At 45.5% G+C, this 18,185-nt stretch overlaps 1 protein-coding gene and 1 long non-coding RNA gene across 2 annotated transcripts; one reads left to right on the top strand and one right to left on the bottom strand.

The window, feature by feature from the left end:
- Positions 1 to 2,877: 2,877 nt before the first annotated feature.
- Spry2 (sprouty RTK signaling antagonist 2) lies at positions 2,878 to 8,099 on the bottom strand. The gene is made up of 2 exons (XM_004651039.2): positions 7,559 to 8,099; positions 2,878 to 4,686 (listed from the first exon to the last, which is right to left on the bottom strand). Exon 2 carries the CDS (start codon positions 4,633 to 4,635, stop codon positions 3,688 to 3,690), a length of 948 nt encoding a protein of 315 aa, XP_004651096.1. The 5' UTR covers positions 4,636 to 4,686; positions 7,559 to 8,099; the 3' UTR covers positions 2,878 to 3,687.
- On the top strand, positions 6,024 to 6,898 carry LOC123459571. The gene is made up of 2 exons (XR_006636341.1): positions 6,024 to 6,268; positions 6,818 to 6,898. It is a non-coding gene; the product is annotated as an uncharacterized LOC123459571 (long non-coding RNA).
- Positions 8,100 to 18,185: the final 10,086 nt, after the last annotated feature.

Raw genomic sequence — 18,185 nt, 5'->3', positions numbered from 1 at the left:
TAGAATTCAACCAATACTCAAAATTGAGGCTTCAGTACTTAACACTGTGGTCTTTTTGCATAATTAGAAAGGAAGACAAATGGCCACTTGTGACCCTAACTGCAAGTGAAACTCTAACTTCAGTAAACCTTCGACCTGTGCTTAAAGGCTAATGTGGAACATCAAACCGATCAAACGCCTGCCTACCAAATACCTCTCGGTACTGTACAGTGAGCCGATTCATTTATCTGACATCACCAATACCTTAAGCATTCCAGAGTCAAACAGTCCTTAGGACTGAAGTATACTGCAGAAAGTTATGCAAAGAGCTGGGTTGGGATTACTTCCCTATGTTTGGCTTTCTTCTTTCAGACAATCCCCAGAGCATGCTCCAACATGGCAGAAATTTGGCAGGGCCTTAAAAATCTCCTCTTCAAAACACATAAATGAATGTTTTAAGTTACAACAATCAAGTTGTCACTGTTAAGTGAATCTCAAATAGAGAGTACACATAGGTTTAAAAAAAAAAAAAAGAGAACAGAGAGTTTCTTAAAATGTCCAGATGCTCAGTCGTTACTTCAGCTGTATGGCTACTTTGAATCCGTCATATCAAAATAATGCTCACTGGGCAAAAACTGATTGTATTGCATACAGGGTTTCAATTTTCGATAGAGATTAATGATATTGTCATTCCTCTGTATTTCTTCCCAAGTGAGGCAGCTGTTTGCACATCTCTTAACACACCTAATGAATAAGCACTAGGTGTTTTCAAAGTTATATAGACATACACTTATTTTTACATATTCTAAGGATGAGTTGAACAGTGGTTTATAGGCTAGTTGGAAACTCCTGGAGGAATCCAATCTTCTTGCTAATTTTAAACAAATTACTCATCAGCACTTAATGTATTTATACCAAATCCTCTATTTTAATTTCAGTTGACTATCATTTTATAAATCAGTGAGTGTGCTTCATATCAAAATTCATTACTTTAAAAAAATCATAAAACAATTCCTAGGTCAGGTTATATTGTAGATAACTAGTTTGGAAATGATAAAAAAAAAAAAAATTGCCATTTTCCAGGCAGTATCAGTAGATTCAGAACTTATGGGGAAAGTTCTTAATCTAACATCAAAAAATATTCAATGGTATCTTCTGTAATTTGTCTACAGAACATTTTGTGAACTGTGCAAACAGTGTAAGAGAATTTTGACTCTCACAATTTCTATACAAAAAAAGACCTCTAAATGCTATTTAGTCAAAATTGTGCTTTTCAGATACTTTAAGACTACAGTAAATTAAGAAAACCTACTCTATTTTCTAGCTGTCTAATTTTCCCCTCGATCACCAGGGAGACAAGTTAAGAATACATATCAATATCAGCATTCCACAAACATTCAGTATCCCCAAGTTGAAACTCAAGAGTAAACAATCTCTAAATTAATTTAATCTTCTGTTGTCTGAAGGAAGTTCAGAGGAACTGAAAGTCCTGTTTAAGAGGCTCCAAGGTTCCTTGAAAGCCAATTAAAAAAAAAACAAAACAAAACAGAAGACAACTTGTCCTAAGACCTCTTCACCTAAGAGAACAGGAAACAAGAGATTAAATAATGGCAGGTAAATCATTTCCTCAACTTCCGGTGATTCTTGGCAGCAAAGGGTGTACATTTAGAAAAAAAAAAAACAAGTTCATCAGCCACAAAGTGACTAATCAAGTGACTGAAGACAACCTAATATTTGTCAAGATGGGCTTGTAGCAGCTTGCTGTCTTTGGTCCCCAAGGACAGTGCTAAACACTATGACTTTTTGATACACTGTCTTTTATAAATAAATGTCTTTTATAATAAAAATTTTAAATGTAAATAAAAATTTAAAACATAGTTATAACTTTATAACTAACTTGATTCAGTAGGTCAGGGATGTAAGGTGGCATACTTGGGCTTTAATAACATGGCCAATAGAGGAAGAAAACTGTACTTAAGTTACATTTTTCCTCTTTTTTAATAAGGTATTTGGTGTGGTTGTGATGAACTAGTTCAAAACCAAATACACTAGAAAAGACAGTCATGATCAGCCAAGCCAAGGAAATATTCTGCCCCAATTACAAGGTAAGTCAGGGCATATGCAAGCTCCATGTTCAATTCTGTTGAACAAACTATTCCTCTGGTTTTCAATACCTTCATGACATTATTGGTAATACTGCGCATTAGAAAAATATCTAAGCCGGGCGTGGTGGTGCACGCCTTTAATCCCAGCACTTGGGAGGCAGAGTTAGAAGGATCACTGTGAGTTCGAGGCCAACCTAAGACTACATAGTGAATTCCAGGTCAGCCTGAGCTAGAGTGAGACCCTACCTCAAAACACCACCCCCCAAAAAACTAATTGTTAATCTTTTCAGATAGTTGCCTCAGTAAGCTCAAAATTAAACCATGGGCTGGAGGGATGGCTTCATAAGGTGCTTGCCTGCAAAGCCCAAGGACACCGGTTTGATTCCCCAATACCCACATAAAGCCAGATGCACAAGGTGGCAAATGAGTTTGGAGTTCGTAAGCAGTGGCTAGAGGCCCTGGTGTGCCCATTCTTTCTATATATCAAATACATAAATAAAATATGGGAAAACAATCAAACCAAACCACCTTGAACAAGACCATGTTAGCAAGTCTACCAAAACACAGGGAAAAATAGGCCAATGGCACAGCCAAGCTCTGCTATGATTAATGCAACCCAGAATCAAATATTCAGTCATTTCATTTCTTGATGGGCAGTGTGATCTCTGAAAATCAAGTTTGCTTGAAAGCAGTGTTCACATAAAAGGAATCTCAGAGCTCAAGGAAACTCTTTCATTTAAAAGGCCTCACCATGAGTTATGCTTTCTTTCATTTGAAATAAACAAACAGGTGAAAGAAGATAAAACAAGCTGTTTAATTTCAAACGTTAATATATTTTCTATTTTATATTGAACATATGCATCTGTAACCCCCTCATTTGCAGCAACTATCATGTCCTCATAAAAGGGGCAAAATTTATAAGATGCCTCTTAAAATAAATATTCTTTTTTATAAAATAATAAAACTTCAAATAAATATTCTTTACACTAAACAATATGTTGAAAAAAATTAGAAAATAAAGGTTGAATTTTACTGTAACTGTACAATATACATGAAGTCCAAAGGGAAATCAGTCTTACAATAAAGGCTTCTTGTAAGGCAAAATACAATCTAAAAAACATAATGATTGATTCACATTCTTCCGAATGTACAACATATTAGTATAATATTGTGTGACCGTGCCAGGCCGTATGTTTTTCACAGTTGCAAATATTATTGTATATACAAAAATATAGCACATTATCTCTGGAGAAAACAATGGAAAAATGTCATTTACTAATTTACAAATTTTGCAAGAACTATTCACAAACAACAACAAAAGAAGTTCGCCTAGGAGTGTCTTGTTGCTTTAGCTTATGCAATATATGGGTCTCCCAAGTTTTGTCTCCCTTCCTCTGCTCCATTAGCTGAGTTCTAACAAGCACATCAGTTAAAATGGCACACGGACAATAAAAGCATCTCACTGCAAACAGCAAATTTACCCCAACCCTCTATTAACAGTGCCAAGATTACAACTGTTTAGTTGGTTGCATATGTGTGTTAAAAATAAAAAAAAAAAAAAGGAACACAATCCTTATTACTGTACTATTCCTGATTAATAATGCTATGATGGTTTCTCAAAGTTCCTGGGGGGGACAGTGGGAACCTTGCAGCAAACTGTGTTAGAGTTTTTACAACGGCACCCAGGCCTATTCACCCGGTCATAACACCCCTGGCACAATTTAAGGCAACCCTTGGCTGGAAGGTAACACCATAAACAAGGCAAAAAGAGGGACATGACACCCATGGCGGACCATCGTGTACAACAGTGAGACTGGCTGCAGGAACAGGGGTTGTCAGCACAGTTGTCCTCATCGTCGTTGGAGCAGTGGTAGAAGACGCCTTTCACACAGCACACACAAGTCCCATAGTCAATGACGTTCTGGGCCGAGCAAAGGCACTGCTTGTCACAGATCCAGTCTGATGGCAGTGGCCTCGGGTAGGTGCACTCCTTACACTTGCACTTGCCGCAGTCCTCGCACCGGTAGGCGTGCAGACCCAAGTCTTCCTTGCTCAGTGGTTTCAGCTCACCCGGCTTGAGCTCCGACTTAGGCTGCACCCGGATTATGCCATCAGCAACGAGCCCAGGGGAGAAGGATGGTCCTAACAACCTCTGTTCCGAGGAACTGCTGCTGGTACTTGTCCTTGGACTGCTCCGTGACCCTGAGCTGACCATGCTGATGGACCTGGACAGAGGGGCCCTTGTAGAAGAATGGACCTGTGGGTGCTGAGGCCTGGGGGGTTGCCGGTGCTCTGGCAGACTGTGGAGTCTCTCATGCTTGTGCTGGCTGGAGGGGCGAGGAGCAGTCTTGAGCCCAGGTCTCGGGAGCACAGTAGGTCCCTCAGTGTACTCATTGGTGTTTCGGATGGCTCTGATCTGATCCAGAGATAACACATGTACCTGCTGGGCGAGGGCATCTCTGGGGTCTGGCTCACCACGCTGCCTGCCACTGTCATGGGGCGCCTGCAGCAAAGGCTGCGACCCGTTGCCACTCTGAGCTCTGGCCTCCATCAGGTCTTGGCAGTGTGTTCACTCCAGCAGGCTTAGAACACATCTGAACTCCTGGGGAAACCAAGAGGAAAGAAAACGGTTTACACTCTGCGACTTCCCACTCTCCACCCACCAGAGTTGACTCTTCACTGCCCACATCCCTCACAGAAACAGAACACGCAATGCAGTGGCAGCTGAGCTGAAAACCACCTCACCTACGTGACTCAAGGCAGGGATGAGAAAGTAAAGAGCTGTGGCAGGGGAACTACCAATTCTGCAATTCCTTGATGCACAGTGACACAGAGCTTATCTTCTGATTCACTTAAGCAACAATCCCTTACTGAAGTAAGGATGCAATTGGAAGGTTCAGGCTCAATGTAGAAACTCCAAGACAGTAACCTTGGAACTTACTTGTAAAAGTGTTCACAAGTCTTCAAAATCCCAAATAGGTTTAATTTTGTCATGATCACTTTCACCACAAAATGCCAATAAATACAGCCTAGGAAAATCTGTGTGGGTTCTGTAACCCTGCTTTTACCTTACCAATTTGCACCGTGACTTATTTATTCTGTACAATGCATGACTATGACATGCAAAAAAGGGGTGCATTTCTCCAGCAATGACAAGGTTTGCAACATTTAAGAATAAGAGTTATTTCAAGTCCTATTAAAAACACATGAACACCAATGCACGAACTCAAACTTGCAGAACAAGCTACAAGAAATTTACTTTAAATTTCAATAGACATAATCAAATATTCTATAGAATGATGACCTATGATTCCAGTCCTAGATTCTATAGCTCAAAAGTTGTTCTCCCTGCCTTTTAGGAAAGCATGTCAAAAACCCCCATTTTCCCATTTTGAAAAACAGCTGAGCACAGAAACCAACTCGTCGTCACAGAAGTTAAAATTCAAGTGTGACACTTGAAATCTAGCCTTCTGTTAAGAAATGCCTAAATTACAGTCATCCTTAAGAGCTGAAAAAGATCCACTCCACATCCCAAGCTTACATGAAAATAGAAAGCAAAAATAGGCAGAAGTGGACTTTTATCCAATCTCTGCTTTTTGGGAAGAAAAAAAAAAAAAGAAAAAAGAAAAGTAAAGAGAAACCGAGAGCCACAGAGAACAAGACAGGTGTCAGGACAAATGCCCGATTCAGAACTGGAAACCGGATCAGCTCACCTCCAGCAGGAAGACAGACAAGACTACGCCGCTCAAGACTTCCCCTCGGCTTATCCGCGCGATCAGCGCCCCCACACCGTCCCCAGCAGGTGGGACTCAGCCAGAAGCGGGAGGAGGGGGGAAACGGGGACGACGACTTCTCTGCGGGCGGACTGACGCTGTCCAGGGGCCAGGCTACGGCCCCAGCACAGTCCCCAGACGCACACCCGGGCGGTGGGGGGGGGGGGGGGAGCGGGCGCCTGGGAAGGGGACGTGTCGTGAAACGCACAAGCACACTTACCCCCGCCTCCTCCAACTCCAGCAAGAGAACTGCCGCCCAGCCCCAAGAGGGGGAGCCACTCCAACACCCCCACCGCAAGCAAGGTCACCACAAGGAGTTTCTGCAAAGGCCCAGTACCATCCAGAACAAGCCTGCAAACCCGACGCCCCGGGGAAGAAAGCCGGGACAAGGGACTCACATCGGGGACAGAGGTCTGTCTACCCCACGCGCACAGCGACTCCGCCGCCGTGCACGGGGCTACGTGAGCCTGTAACCTTGCACACACCTATCTCCTTTTAGATCCAGGAGGGGAGGAGATATGCGTGTGTGTGTGTGTGTGTGTAAAAGAAAAATGGCTTTATCCAGAGGCCCCCCCCCAAAAAAAACATGCACAACAGGCGTGCAAGACCCAGGTTTCTGGGCTGGAAACTTCCCGTGTTTGCAATGGAAAGCTGCATCTTTGGGAGGGAAGTGATTTCTGTTCATTCTTGGCATCTTGCTTCGCAGCCCCCACCACACCCCTCTGCGCTCTCCCAGTTCCTCTCCCTTCTCAGAGCGCTTAGAAACCCCCATTAAGAACAGTGTGTGATCAGAGTAAGGATTAGGTGGGAAGGACTTCAGCACTAGGGTGGGGCAAACCGACACAGAAACCGCTTTGTAAAAAAAAAAAAAAAAAGGAAAAAGGAAAAAAAAAAACAGCAATAACACAAAAGAGATAGAAAACAAAACAAACCCCGGCCTCTTTTGCCACCTACTTTCAGGTAATGGAAAGAGATCGTGACCACTTGACGACTTTCTTCCTGTACTAGTTCAGCCCAAGCTTCCAAAAATAAGTAAATATTTAAAAAAAAAAAAAAAGCGTGACCTAGGCCGACCACGAAGAACGGAAAAAAGAGAAAGCTGCACTTCCGAACCGCAGAGCCCCGGCGCCAGGCTGGGCGACGCTCCCACCCGCACCAGGCTAGACTGTCCACCCCGGGCAGAGGCGGGGACTCGCGGCCGGGCTCTCCCCCGCGGGGTGCCCCGCTCCAGCCCGGCTCCCAGCCCCTCCGGAGCCCCGGCCGCCGAGCTTCTCCCAGAACTCTGCACAGGTCAGCCAACGAGCGCCCGCGACCTCGACCTGAAAAGGCACAAAGTTTCTCTTTCCTTCCCTCTCGGGCTCCCAGGGACCGATTTGGCCGCCTAGACCCGGGGTGGAAGCAGAATCCCGGCCAGCCGTCCACCGCCCCTAGCTTGCCCCTCTTTGGGGGCGCGGGGACGCAGGTTGGGAACACTGCAGAGGGGGCAACCCGCAGCCCTTGGCAAGGCAGGCCAAACCCATACCCTGCGGGCGAGGCAGATAAGAGGGAGGGCAGCTCCCGGATCCGCACGGGGGTCAGGGGAAGAGGAGGGGTACACCATTGGGCAGCAGCCCCGGCTGCACCTACTCCATGCCCCCTCCCCCCCATGCGCTGCCGGCCACGGGCACCGGGCGGGCGGGGAAGAAGTCAAACGCGTCTCACCGTGGTCGCGGCTTTGCACCAACCCCTCTCTCCTTTTTGGATTCTCTTCTTCTTCTTGCGATGTGCAAATAAATCCAAGAGCCGATGCAAAGTTTTTCCCTTTTCTTGCTTTTCCAAACTCTTGCTTCGGTCCGACTTGCGAGCGATCGGCGAAGTGGAGTTTAAAAAAAAAAAAGAAAAAAAAAAAGGCCGCGGGGATGTGTGTGTGTAGGGGGGGGGTGTGAGGGGATTCAGAGCCAAACTCCTGGTGGAACACTCCGGGATTCGGGGCTTAGAGACGACCCCCGTTCCAGAAGCGCACGCGGAGTATTTCCTCTCCTCTCTCTTTTTCTCAATGAACAAGAGGCCGAAGCGCCAACGGCGAGTTTCTTTCTTTTATTATTACTATATATATATATATATATATAATTTTTTTTTCCTGGCTGCTGAACGAATGAGCAAAGAACCGGCCTTACAAAGAGGCTAAAAAGGCAGATGGCCCGGCGGTGCGGTGCGGAGGCGGCGCGCTCGCGCGCGGTGCTGCTGGAGACCGGGCTGGGGAGGAGGAGGAGGAGGAGGAGGAGGAGGAGGAAGCCGCGGAGCCGCGAGCCGAGCCGGGCCGGGCCGGGCGGCGCGGGGGCCTGGGCGCAGAGCGCTCCGCCGGCCCCTGTCGTCCGCGGGCGCTGCGGCGCGCAGCTCTGGGCCGTGCAGACTGGGCGTTGTGGAGGCGCGGCAGCGAGGCCGAGGCGGGGGCGGTGGGTGCGGAGGAGGAGGGGGAGGAGGAAGAGGAGGAGGAGGAGGAGGAGGAGGGTCTGGGGCCCGGCCGGGGGGGGGGGGGGGGGGGCTCGCCGTTGGCCTGCGCCCTCGCCTTTCCGGAGGAGGAGGAGGAGGAGAAGGAGGAGGAGGAGGAGGCAGGGAGCTGTGCGGCGGCCGCGGCAGCAGTAAATGGCGTCATGTGGATCCGAGGCGGAACAGAGCAGTTGTTGTCCCAGAGGATATATCGCATCCGGTCCCAGCTCATTGGCTCCGCGGGGCTACATTCACTCGCGCTCCAGCGCCCGCCAGCGCTCCGAGCCGCAGGAGGCATTCAAAAGGGCAACCGCGCCGCCCCGCGCGTCCCGGCCGCCGCTGCCCGCCAGCCCGGGCGCCGTCACGCGGGGCGCCTGCGGGCCCGGCCGCCGCCAGGTCACTGCGGCTACTTGCAAGGGAAACACTGACCTTAAAGCTCTCCACCCCACCGCCCCACTCCCACCCCCCACCCCAGGACCGAGCCTGGCGCTGACTTGGGCAGTTGGCGGGGGTGGGGAGGGGTGGGGGATTTCTCCTCGTCCCCACCGGGGGAAAAAGGGCACAGGCGTGTTTTTCAAACTCATCCTGGCCGTAGCCGTAAAACCGACTTTCAGCTTTTCGACTGGATGCGGAATCCATGGGTCGATGCCCTCCCTTCCCTGGTCGGGTCTCTTCCCTCACCCCCACCCACCCACCCACCCACCTCCGCCCCGCGCCCTGGGAGGAGGGGAAGGGGAGCGGGAAGTGAGGTGGGAGGGCTATTGGTTTATTCTTTGTCTACTGGATTAACCCGATTATACACCAGGCACCAGCACAGCCCGCCTCCCCCACACCTCCGAGCCTTGCACGGGCGGAACGGAATGCAGATTCGGGTTTCAAGGCCCCCATCGCCCTCTGCCTTTTGGGTTGGGTCAACTTGTACTTCCTCGGTTTATTCGAATTTTATTTTTTAGGCGAATTACCTACACATGGGAGGTTGTTTTTTCGTGAACTTAAAAAAAAAAAAAACTGTTAGCCTGTTAAAGTAATTCCGTAATAGCCCACGCGATTACTCAGGGCGACATCATGAACTTCCGAAATGGAGGGGGAGGGAGGGAAGACTTACTGTTCCCAGGCAGAATTCCTCCTTGGCGAAACCATAAATAAAAGAAGCGTCATGTTTCCTTTTCCACGATCACTTAGAATATTCCTCAAGAAGCCCCTCCCCCGTTGTCCATGTTAGAAGTGGACTGTATTTACCCACTTAAAAAAATAAAATACAAAGTACATATGTGCACTGCACCGCTTTGAGGGGGATATTAAAGTGCATTATATTCTACATGTCTTTTATTAGGAGGGCACACAGCTAGTGTTTGCAGCCTGATCTAGTGACTTCCAGCATGCTTTGACTTTATAGGGAAGTACCTGCTGGTAAGATCAAAATTCCCGCACAGCACCTGCGACCTTGCGCCATGCGGGGTGAGGTACTAGGACGATGTGCTGAGTTCTTCCAGCTCGAGTCCACCCCCTGGCTGCTGCCCGGGCCCGAGCTGGCTTTCCCAAGTCCCCGGGCGTGCTCGGGGCCTCGCAGCGCTCTCGCCCTGCCCTCCTCTCTCCATGTTTCCCGGGTTTGGAACTAGACATGGCAGGGGAAGTGGCATGCGTTATTTCCGGGCGCTGAGCGACATTCCCCCGCCTCTCACCCTCCGGGTGAGGGTAGCCTAGGCTACGTCTTCGGCAGGCCGCCTCTGCCGCGACCCTAGGGGCTTGGGGCCGGGGGACCACTGGCCCTCTCCGGCCGCTCGCTGGTCGTCCGGACCCCGAGCCTGCAGCGAGCTCAGGCGCCGCTGCGCTCACGGAGTCCGGCCAGCAGGGGGCGCGCGCGCCCGGCGCGGGCCGCAGCGCTTCCAGCAGCAGCAGCCGCATTCTGCTCACTTGAAGGGGTGGCCTTCAGATTGGCATTGGCATCCACAAATATGTATAGTAATTATTATTAATAATAACAAGAAAACGCCACGTGTAGTAGCTTTCCTTGCCACCGCGTGTCGACTTGAACGCGAGATGAGTACTTGGGTTCAGAAGAATCTCAGCTTTTACCCAAGGGGAGGAGCTGGGGGGGGGTGGGGGTCAAAGGCATTGTTGGTTGTGCAAGGCTGGTGTGGAAAGAACCCCTGGGGCCAGGCCTGCAAGTTGTTGGAGCCGAGCTGGCGAGAGAGACACCTGCTCCTCAAACCCCTCTGCGCCCGGTGACAGCTTCTGGGGACACATTGGTACCCGGGCTGCAGCACGGGTACTGCGAAGACGTCATTAGGCATCAAAGCATAAAATGGAATTTAAATCAGGAAGTTCCGGCTGGTCAGAGCACCTTATGTGTTTAGTGAGTCAGTGGAGAGGAATCTAGGAATTTATGTTTATCTTCCGCAAACTAAGAGAACCTTAGGTAATTATCTTGTTCTCTTTTTTTTCTCTTTCCCCCCATATCTTCCACTTTGTTGATTGGAAAAACATTTAATCTGTTACTTAAGGAAAAGTAAATATAAGAATCTGTTGGGATTCTTTCTAATTATTCCTCAGGCTTTAGTTATTTAGTGTCATATTGTTTTCCAACCATTGAAGATACCATACTGTGCCTCCAAAGAGATTATGTCGGCACCGCGCATTCACAATGAGATGTTTGATGCAACTATTGGCCTCCAGATTGATTAGCGTGTTACATTCAGAAATTAAAAATTGGTATTAATTGTGACAGATACTCTAGAGCTGTAGAGCTCTGCAAAACCTCACAAAGGAGCCCCTGTCCATCAGTGTTGTGGAAAGTTCCCAAAAGAGAACCCTGATACAAGCGTACGTTTCTCCACTTATTAAATCCCGAATAACTCCAAATACACGTTGCACCAATGCACACTTCCTAAGATTCATCAAGTAATCTACTCTTCCAGTCCTACCTGTGGAGCATAACTGTCATACACTTGGGATTCCATTTCTTTGTATGTACTTCATTTCATAACTAGAATCTTCCCCCTTTTTTTTTATATTTTCCAAGTGTGGTCTCACTCTATCTCAGGCTGACCTGGAACTCACTCTGCAGTCTGTGCTGGACTCAAATTCACAGTGATCCTGGGAAGCTGGGAGTACTCACTGGCCTTGAACTTACAGCATTCCTCCTACCTAGCCTGGAGTACTGTGACTAAAGGGATGTGCCCGGTTTGCTTTGTTGTTGTTTGTTTTTAATTAGATAATATAAAACATGTGAATATTGCCTTTTCCAACGTTTGGCAGAAGGCAGCAGTAGAGACAGCATGGGCACGTTTCTTTGCCTGGAATTGTATTGGGTGAGGACAAGCCATGGGTTTAGGCTGGCATTTGCCAGCAAGTCTAAACTTTGGTTTTTATTTTGGTCGTGACGGGAAGATGTACTCTTAAACAGATCAGTGTAGTTTCAAGCTTGTTGTGCAAACCACTCACCCTTCCAAGGGAGAAGTCCTCTTTTCAGTAACCTATGAGAAACCATACAAGGTATGATGGACTCTTGAGACCCAGCTAATGATTACTTGGGCATTTTTTATCACTTCTATTACCAAAGCAATGTTTTTATGTGTTCACATTTAAAGATAGTACAGAGCCTATCCTGTTTCCAGGAGTGACTATTTGGGGCTTTCAGGTTTTTGTTTTGTTTCTTTGTTTTGTTTTGTTTTTGAGGTAGGGTTTCCTTTTGCCCAGGCTGACCTGGAATTTATTTATGTAGTCTCAGGGTGGCCTCGGAACTCACGGTGTTCCTCCTACCTCTGCCTCCCAAGTGTTGGGAATAATGGCATGTGTCATCAAGCTCTGACGCGGATAGTAAAATTTATTCAAGCAAGTATTCTTCCCAGAAACTTCTTTATTGTTAGTAGGACTGTGACTGTTATCATTTCAGATTTTGAATTGCTTTGATTCCTCACATTCTGTTGATAATGCCTCTAGGAGGAGAATCGGGAGTGGCTGCAATAAAGGTGCAAAGGAATTCAAAATAGAGGACTTGAGGTCTTATCTAGATAGCTTGGAGCACTGGAAGCAGTTTATCTCTGCATCTAACCTTCTTTGCTGCTGTCCACCTTTATCTCTAAGTAGACTCCGGGAAAGATCTGGGGTTATCCTCCTGTAAGAGGAGTGGCATTGCTGAGTGACCTTGAGGCTGAGGCTCCTGCGAGTCTGGTGTTTTTGAGAGGTCTAGTATTGAGCTGAAACCCACCTATAGTTTCCATTGGCTAGTGGGTGAATTTTCCTGCTACCTGCTGTGCATATTATTACCACAATCTATGCAAAGTCAGATGTCGGTTGGAATTCTGTAACATGGCAGGAAAAGATATTTGCTGCCTGCCAACATGAGCTTTTCTCATTTTTTTTGTTTAACATATTTGTCCTTTGACCCAAAGATCAAACTTTTTCCTTTGTGGGGCTGCATGTGCTGGAGAGATCTAATCAGTGAACACTGCATTCTTGCTTTGGCTTTCTCTCAATAGCCTTGGGTTTGTTGTTCTATGTGTTTTTTAGCATTTGATCTTCTTTGTTCTGAAAGCCTCCTAGAAAAGAAAATCATGAATTGATTAGTCTTTAGATATTACTAGTCATGTTTAATGTCAGTAGGAAGATTTTAGCTTCTGAATACATAGGATATTTTAGTTTTTTAAAGTTTTTCTGGTTGTTTTATGAGACTGTCTCACTATGAAACCCTGCTGGTATGAAACTCACTATGTAGAACAAGCTGGCTTTAAACTTGTCAGCAATCCTCCTGCCTCCGTCTCCTGAAGGATGGAGTTACAGGCACACAGGTGGCTATTCTAGTTTGATACTTCCCTTAATGTAAACACTTGGTCAAAAGGGCACAGGAAGTTCAAATTGGTCTCTAGAGATGATGTAGTTATTCTTAATGGTCCAGATGCCATAATCCTGAGCACTCTGAAGCTGTGGTGGCAGGTTAAGACTAAATACGTTCAGCTATGAAAGTGGATTATGATTGCTTATGTATGTAGCTTGTTCCCATGGGGAGAAAGTGTTTTGAAATGACATAAAATCACTTGGAATATCGGTGCATTAAATACAACAGCTTTTTAATAATATGATGTACTGAATGTAACTCTACAGGACGGATTCCTCTTAATGATCCAGGCAGTCTGTATCACGTCTGCCCAGAAGTTTATTCTATAGGGCCTGGAATTGAAATAGAACAATTCTTGGAGCCTAATACTCCGATGGCTTAAGCATATCATGTTTATTTATTTAATTTTTAAATTTCAAAGCCAGATTTTCACTGTCTGATTCTTTAAAAAATACCCCAGTTTTCAATAAATTGAAAGATGTAAAGAATATGATTAAGCAGATATTTCTAAAGTCTTAATTTTTTTTTTTTAATCTCAGGCTGGCCTTGAACTCATGGTGATCCTGCTACCTCTGTCTCCACCACCATACCTGCTCTAAAGTCTTAATTTAAAAAAAAAAATAATTTAGTTGATTGAAATAGAGAGAGAGAGAGAGAGGGAGACTCTCCCAGTCCTCCAGCCACCACAAATGAGCTCTAGACACCTGTAGCACTTTGTGCATGTAGCTTTACATGGATGTACTGAGGAATGGGACCAAGGCCGGCTTTATAAATAGGCAAGCGCTGAGCTATCTTCCATCCTTGAAGTCTTAATCATGTAGAAGCAAGTTTTTTTTTAATTTTAAATTTCAGGGATTTTTTTCCTGATTAATTAGAGACAGAGAGAGAGAGGGAGAGGGAATGAGAATGGGCATGCCAGGGCCTCTAGCCACTGCAAATGAACTCCAGATGCATGCACCATCATATGCATCTGGCTTACGTGGGACCTGGAGAATTGAACCTGGGACCTTAGACTTCAAAGGCAAGTACCTTAACCGCTAAGCCATCTCTCTAGCCCTAACTTTAAATTTCTTTTAATTGGTGTTCTTCTTTAATTTTCTTCAAGGTCTCATGTATCCCAGGCTCTGCTATGTAGCCAAGGATGACCTTGAACTTCTGATTCTCCTACCTTCTGAATGCTGGAATTACAGTTATGGGCTACATATCTGGGTAAAAACTAAATCTTTATGAAAATTTCATGGAAATGGAAAGTAGTCTGTATAGAAAACACAATCATTATTTTTAAAATCTATCTTGGCATGTGTGTGTGTGTGTGTGTGTGTGTATGTGTGTGCTCACGCATACTCCAGGCTCTCCTGCCTGCATACAAACATCAGACATGTGTACCACTTTACAGGGGTGTTTTATATCTGGCTTTATATGGGTGCTGAACAATTTGAATGTGGATCAGCAGGCTTTTTAACTTCTGAGCTATCACCTCACCATGGTCCCTTAGTCCTCCATTTAATAAATAAGTTACCACACAGGCTGGCAGGTGGGTAGAGAACGTAGAGAAAAGTCAATTCATAAACATTTCACAATTTTCTTTTCTTACTTTTTTTTTTTGAGGAAGTGTCTCACCATATAGCCCTAACTAGAACTTGTAGTAACCTTTCCGTAGTAACTCCCAGCATTTGGGAGGCAGAGGTAGGAGGATCACCATGAGTTCAAGGCCAACCTGAGACTACTGAGTAAAGTTCAGGTTAGCCTGGGCTAGAGTGAGACCCTAAGTCAAAAAAACAGAAAGGGGCTGGAGAGATGGCTTAATAGTCAAGTGCTTGCCTATGAGGCCATGGCAAACCCATTCTCTCTCTCTCTCTCTCTATCTGCCTCTTTCTTTCTCTGTCACTTTCAAATAAATAAATAAAACTAAACATAATTTAGAAAAAAACAGAAAATAAGTATGTCTAGGGCTGGAGAGATGGCTTAGTGGTTAAGGCACTTGCCAGCGAAGCCTAAGGACCCATGTTCAACTCTCCAGATCCCACATTAGCCAGATGCACAAAGGTGAGGCAAGCACAAGGTTGCACATGCCCACTAGGTGGTGCAAGCATCTGAAGTTCAATTACAGTGGCTGAGGCCCTGGCATGCCAATTCTCTATCTCTTTCCCTCTCTAAAAATATAAATAAAATAAGAAGTATGTCCACATTACTAATAAAAATCATGAACAGGGGGGCTGGGAAGATGGCTCAGCGGCTAAGGAACTTGCCTGAAAAGCCTAAGGACCAGTACCACATAAAGCCAGATGCACAAGGTGGCACATGCATTTGGAGCTCATTTGCAGTGGCCGGAGGCCTTAGCACACCCATCCTCTCTCTCTATTTGCCTCTTTCCATCTCTCAAATAAATAATACATAAAAATATATTTTAAAAATCATGCACAGGATCTGGGCATGGTGGTACATGCCTTTAATCTCAGCAATTGGAAGGCAGAGGTAGGAGGGTCACTGTGAGTTCGAGGCCACCCTAAGACTATGTAGTGAATTCCAGGTCAGCCTAAGCTAGAGTGAGACCCTACCTTGAAAAACAAAACAAAACAACAACAAAAAAATCATGCACAGTACCAAACTATAACTTGAAATTAGGAATTTAGCACTTTTCAAGGATACATTTTAAACTACTTGAAAGGGAAGCTTCACAGGTAACATGTGTGGTCTGACAAGTAGAGCCAGAGTCAAGTTTATAGCCTTACATGTGGAGATGCTCCTCCACCCACGGCCATGTTTGTACCCAAGGACATCTCCATCCATTGGCAGAAAAGAACTGACCAGAAAGAATCAAGGATACCCCATGTAAGCCAGAGATGCACAAGGTGGCGCATGCATCTGAAGTTCATTTGCAGTGGCTAGAGGCCTGGTGAACCTATTCTCCCTCTTTCTCTGGCTCTTTCTCTTTCTGAAATAAATAAATAAAAACAAAAATATTTGTCATAGAAATAGTGAAAATAGCACATATGAAGTCACATGGAATATCCACTTTTTTGCTGCCTGTGTTTTATAAGAAAATCCTTTTATAATTAAAAAAATAATTTACTTTAGTTATTAGAGAGAAAAAAAAAAAAGGCACATAGAAAGAGAGAGAATGGGCACGCCAGGGCCATCAGCCACTGCAAATGAACTCCAGAAGCATGCACCACCTTGTACATCTGGCTTACATGGGTCTTAGGGAATTGAACCTGGGTCCTTTGGCTTTGCAAGCAAGCAACTTAACCGCTAAGCTGCTATGCCATCTTTTCAGGCCCCCTTTGTAATTTTGAGAAATAAACTTCTCATCCTTGTTTTGTTTGGGGAAAATTTATTTATTTGTTTATTTATTCATGAAAATAAGAACAGGCTCATCACAGCCTCCTGCCACTGCACATGAACTCTGGATGCATGCACGGCTTTGGGTGCATGCCTTCACATAGGTGCTGAGGAATCGAACCCTGGCTGTCAGGTTTTGCAAGCAAACGTCCCTTGTTTTGTTTTGTTTTGTTTTCTTTGTGGGAGGGGGTTCAAGGTAGAGTCTCACTCTAGACCAGGTTGACCTAGAATTCACTCTGTATTCTCAGGTTTGCCTCAAACTCAGAGATCCTCCTACCTCTGCCTCCCAAGTGCTGGGATTCAAGGTGTGCACCACCATACATGGCCCCTTATTTTATTTTGTAATGGCAAAGACATACTTGCATTATGTCCTAAAATATATTAAAATCATCCACATCCATGAACAAATTACATGTTTTATTGTTGTTGTTTTTTCGAGGTAGGGTCTCAATCTAGCCCAGAGTGACCTGGAATTCACTATGTAGTCTCAGGCTGGCCTCGAACTCATGGTGATCCTCCTACCTCTGCCTCACAAGTGCTGGGATTAAAGGAATGTACCTGGCTAAAATTGCATCTTTTAAAATTTATTTATTTGAGAGAGAGATAGAGAGCGAGAGAGACAGGGAGAGAGGCAGATAGAGGGAATGGGTGTGCAAGGGCTTCTAGCCACGGCAAATGAACTCCAGACTCATGCGCCACCTTGTGCATCTGGCTTATGTGGGTCCTGGGGAATTGAACCTGAGTCCTTAGTCTTCACACACAAGCGCCTAACTGCTGAGCCATCTCTCTAGCCCTGAAATTAAATGTTTAAAATCATTCTAATTTCAGTAATGTATATATCCCCACCTCCCAAAAGAATCCCAAACCAAACAAAAATACCACAAATGCTGCTCAATATTGAGCTCAAATATTGTAACGTTTCCAAAGGTTTGGGAATTAAGGAATCTGGACTTTGAGCTAGTCTGGTGCCCTGTGAACTAGTGTGACTGCAAACCTCTGCGGCTTCTTGTTCCTCTCAGGGTAAAGATCTCAGTGCTCAACATAAGCTCCAAGTTTCCATTTCTGCCCCACAGCTCTAAAGATTACTTAGTTGTTCCAACGTACCCCCATCTTGCAACAGGGGCCTTTGAACATGAACATGCGAGCTCTGCTGTACTGCCAACAGCCCCCCTTGCCTTAATAACTCTTATTTACCCTTCAAGTTCCTACTGCCCTATTTTTGGAAAAGCTTTTTTTTTTTTTTTTTTTTTTTTGAGATAGGGTCTCAGTCTAGCCCAGGCTGACTTGGAACTCACTTTGTAGCCCCAGGTTGGCCTCCAACTCACAGTGATCCTCATACCTCAGCTCCCAAACGCTGGGATTAAAGGCACAAGACACCATGCCTGGTGCTTTTTTCATTCATCTTTAAAACTTTTTATTTAACTTACTTATTTATTTATTTTTGGTGTGTGTGAGTGCAGACGTGTGTGTACCATGGTACTTATGTGCAAGGCAGGGGATAACTTATAAGGGTTGGTCCTTGCCTTCCACTTTTTTGTTTGTTTGCTTTTCAATGTAGGTTTATTTTTTAAATTTTTGTATATTATTTATTTGGAGAGAAAGAGAGAATGCCATGCCAGCGCCTCTTGTCATTGCAAACAAACTCCAGACACATGCACCACTTTGTGCATCAGGCTTTAC

This window comes from Jaculus jaculus, chromosome 3, assembly GCF_020740685.1.
Source record: "Jaculus jaculus isolate mJacJac1 chromosome 3, mJacJac1.mat.Y.cur, whole genome shotgun sequence".
NCBI classification, from domain to species: domain Eukaryota; kingdom Metazoa; phylum Chordata; class Mammalia; order Rodentia; family Dipodidae; genus Jaculus; species Jaculus jaculus.
The sequence above is the reverse complement of the archived record's forward strand: the minus strand, read 5'-3'. Positions and strand labels throughout refer to the sequence as shown.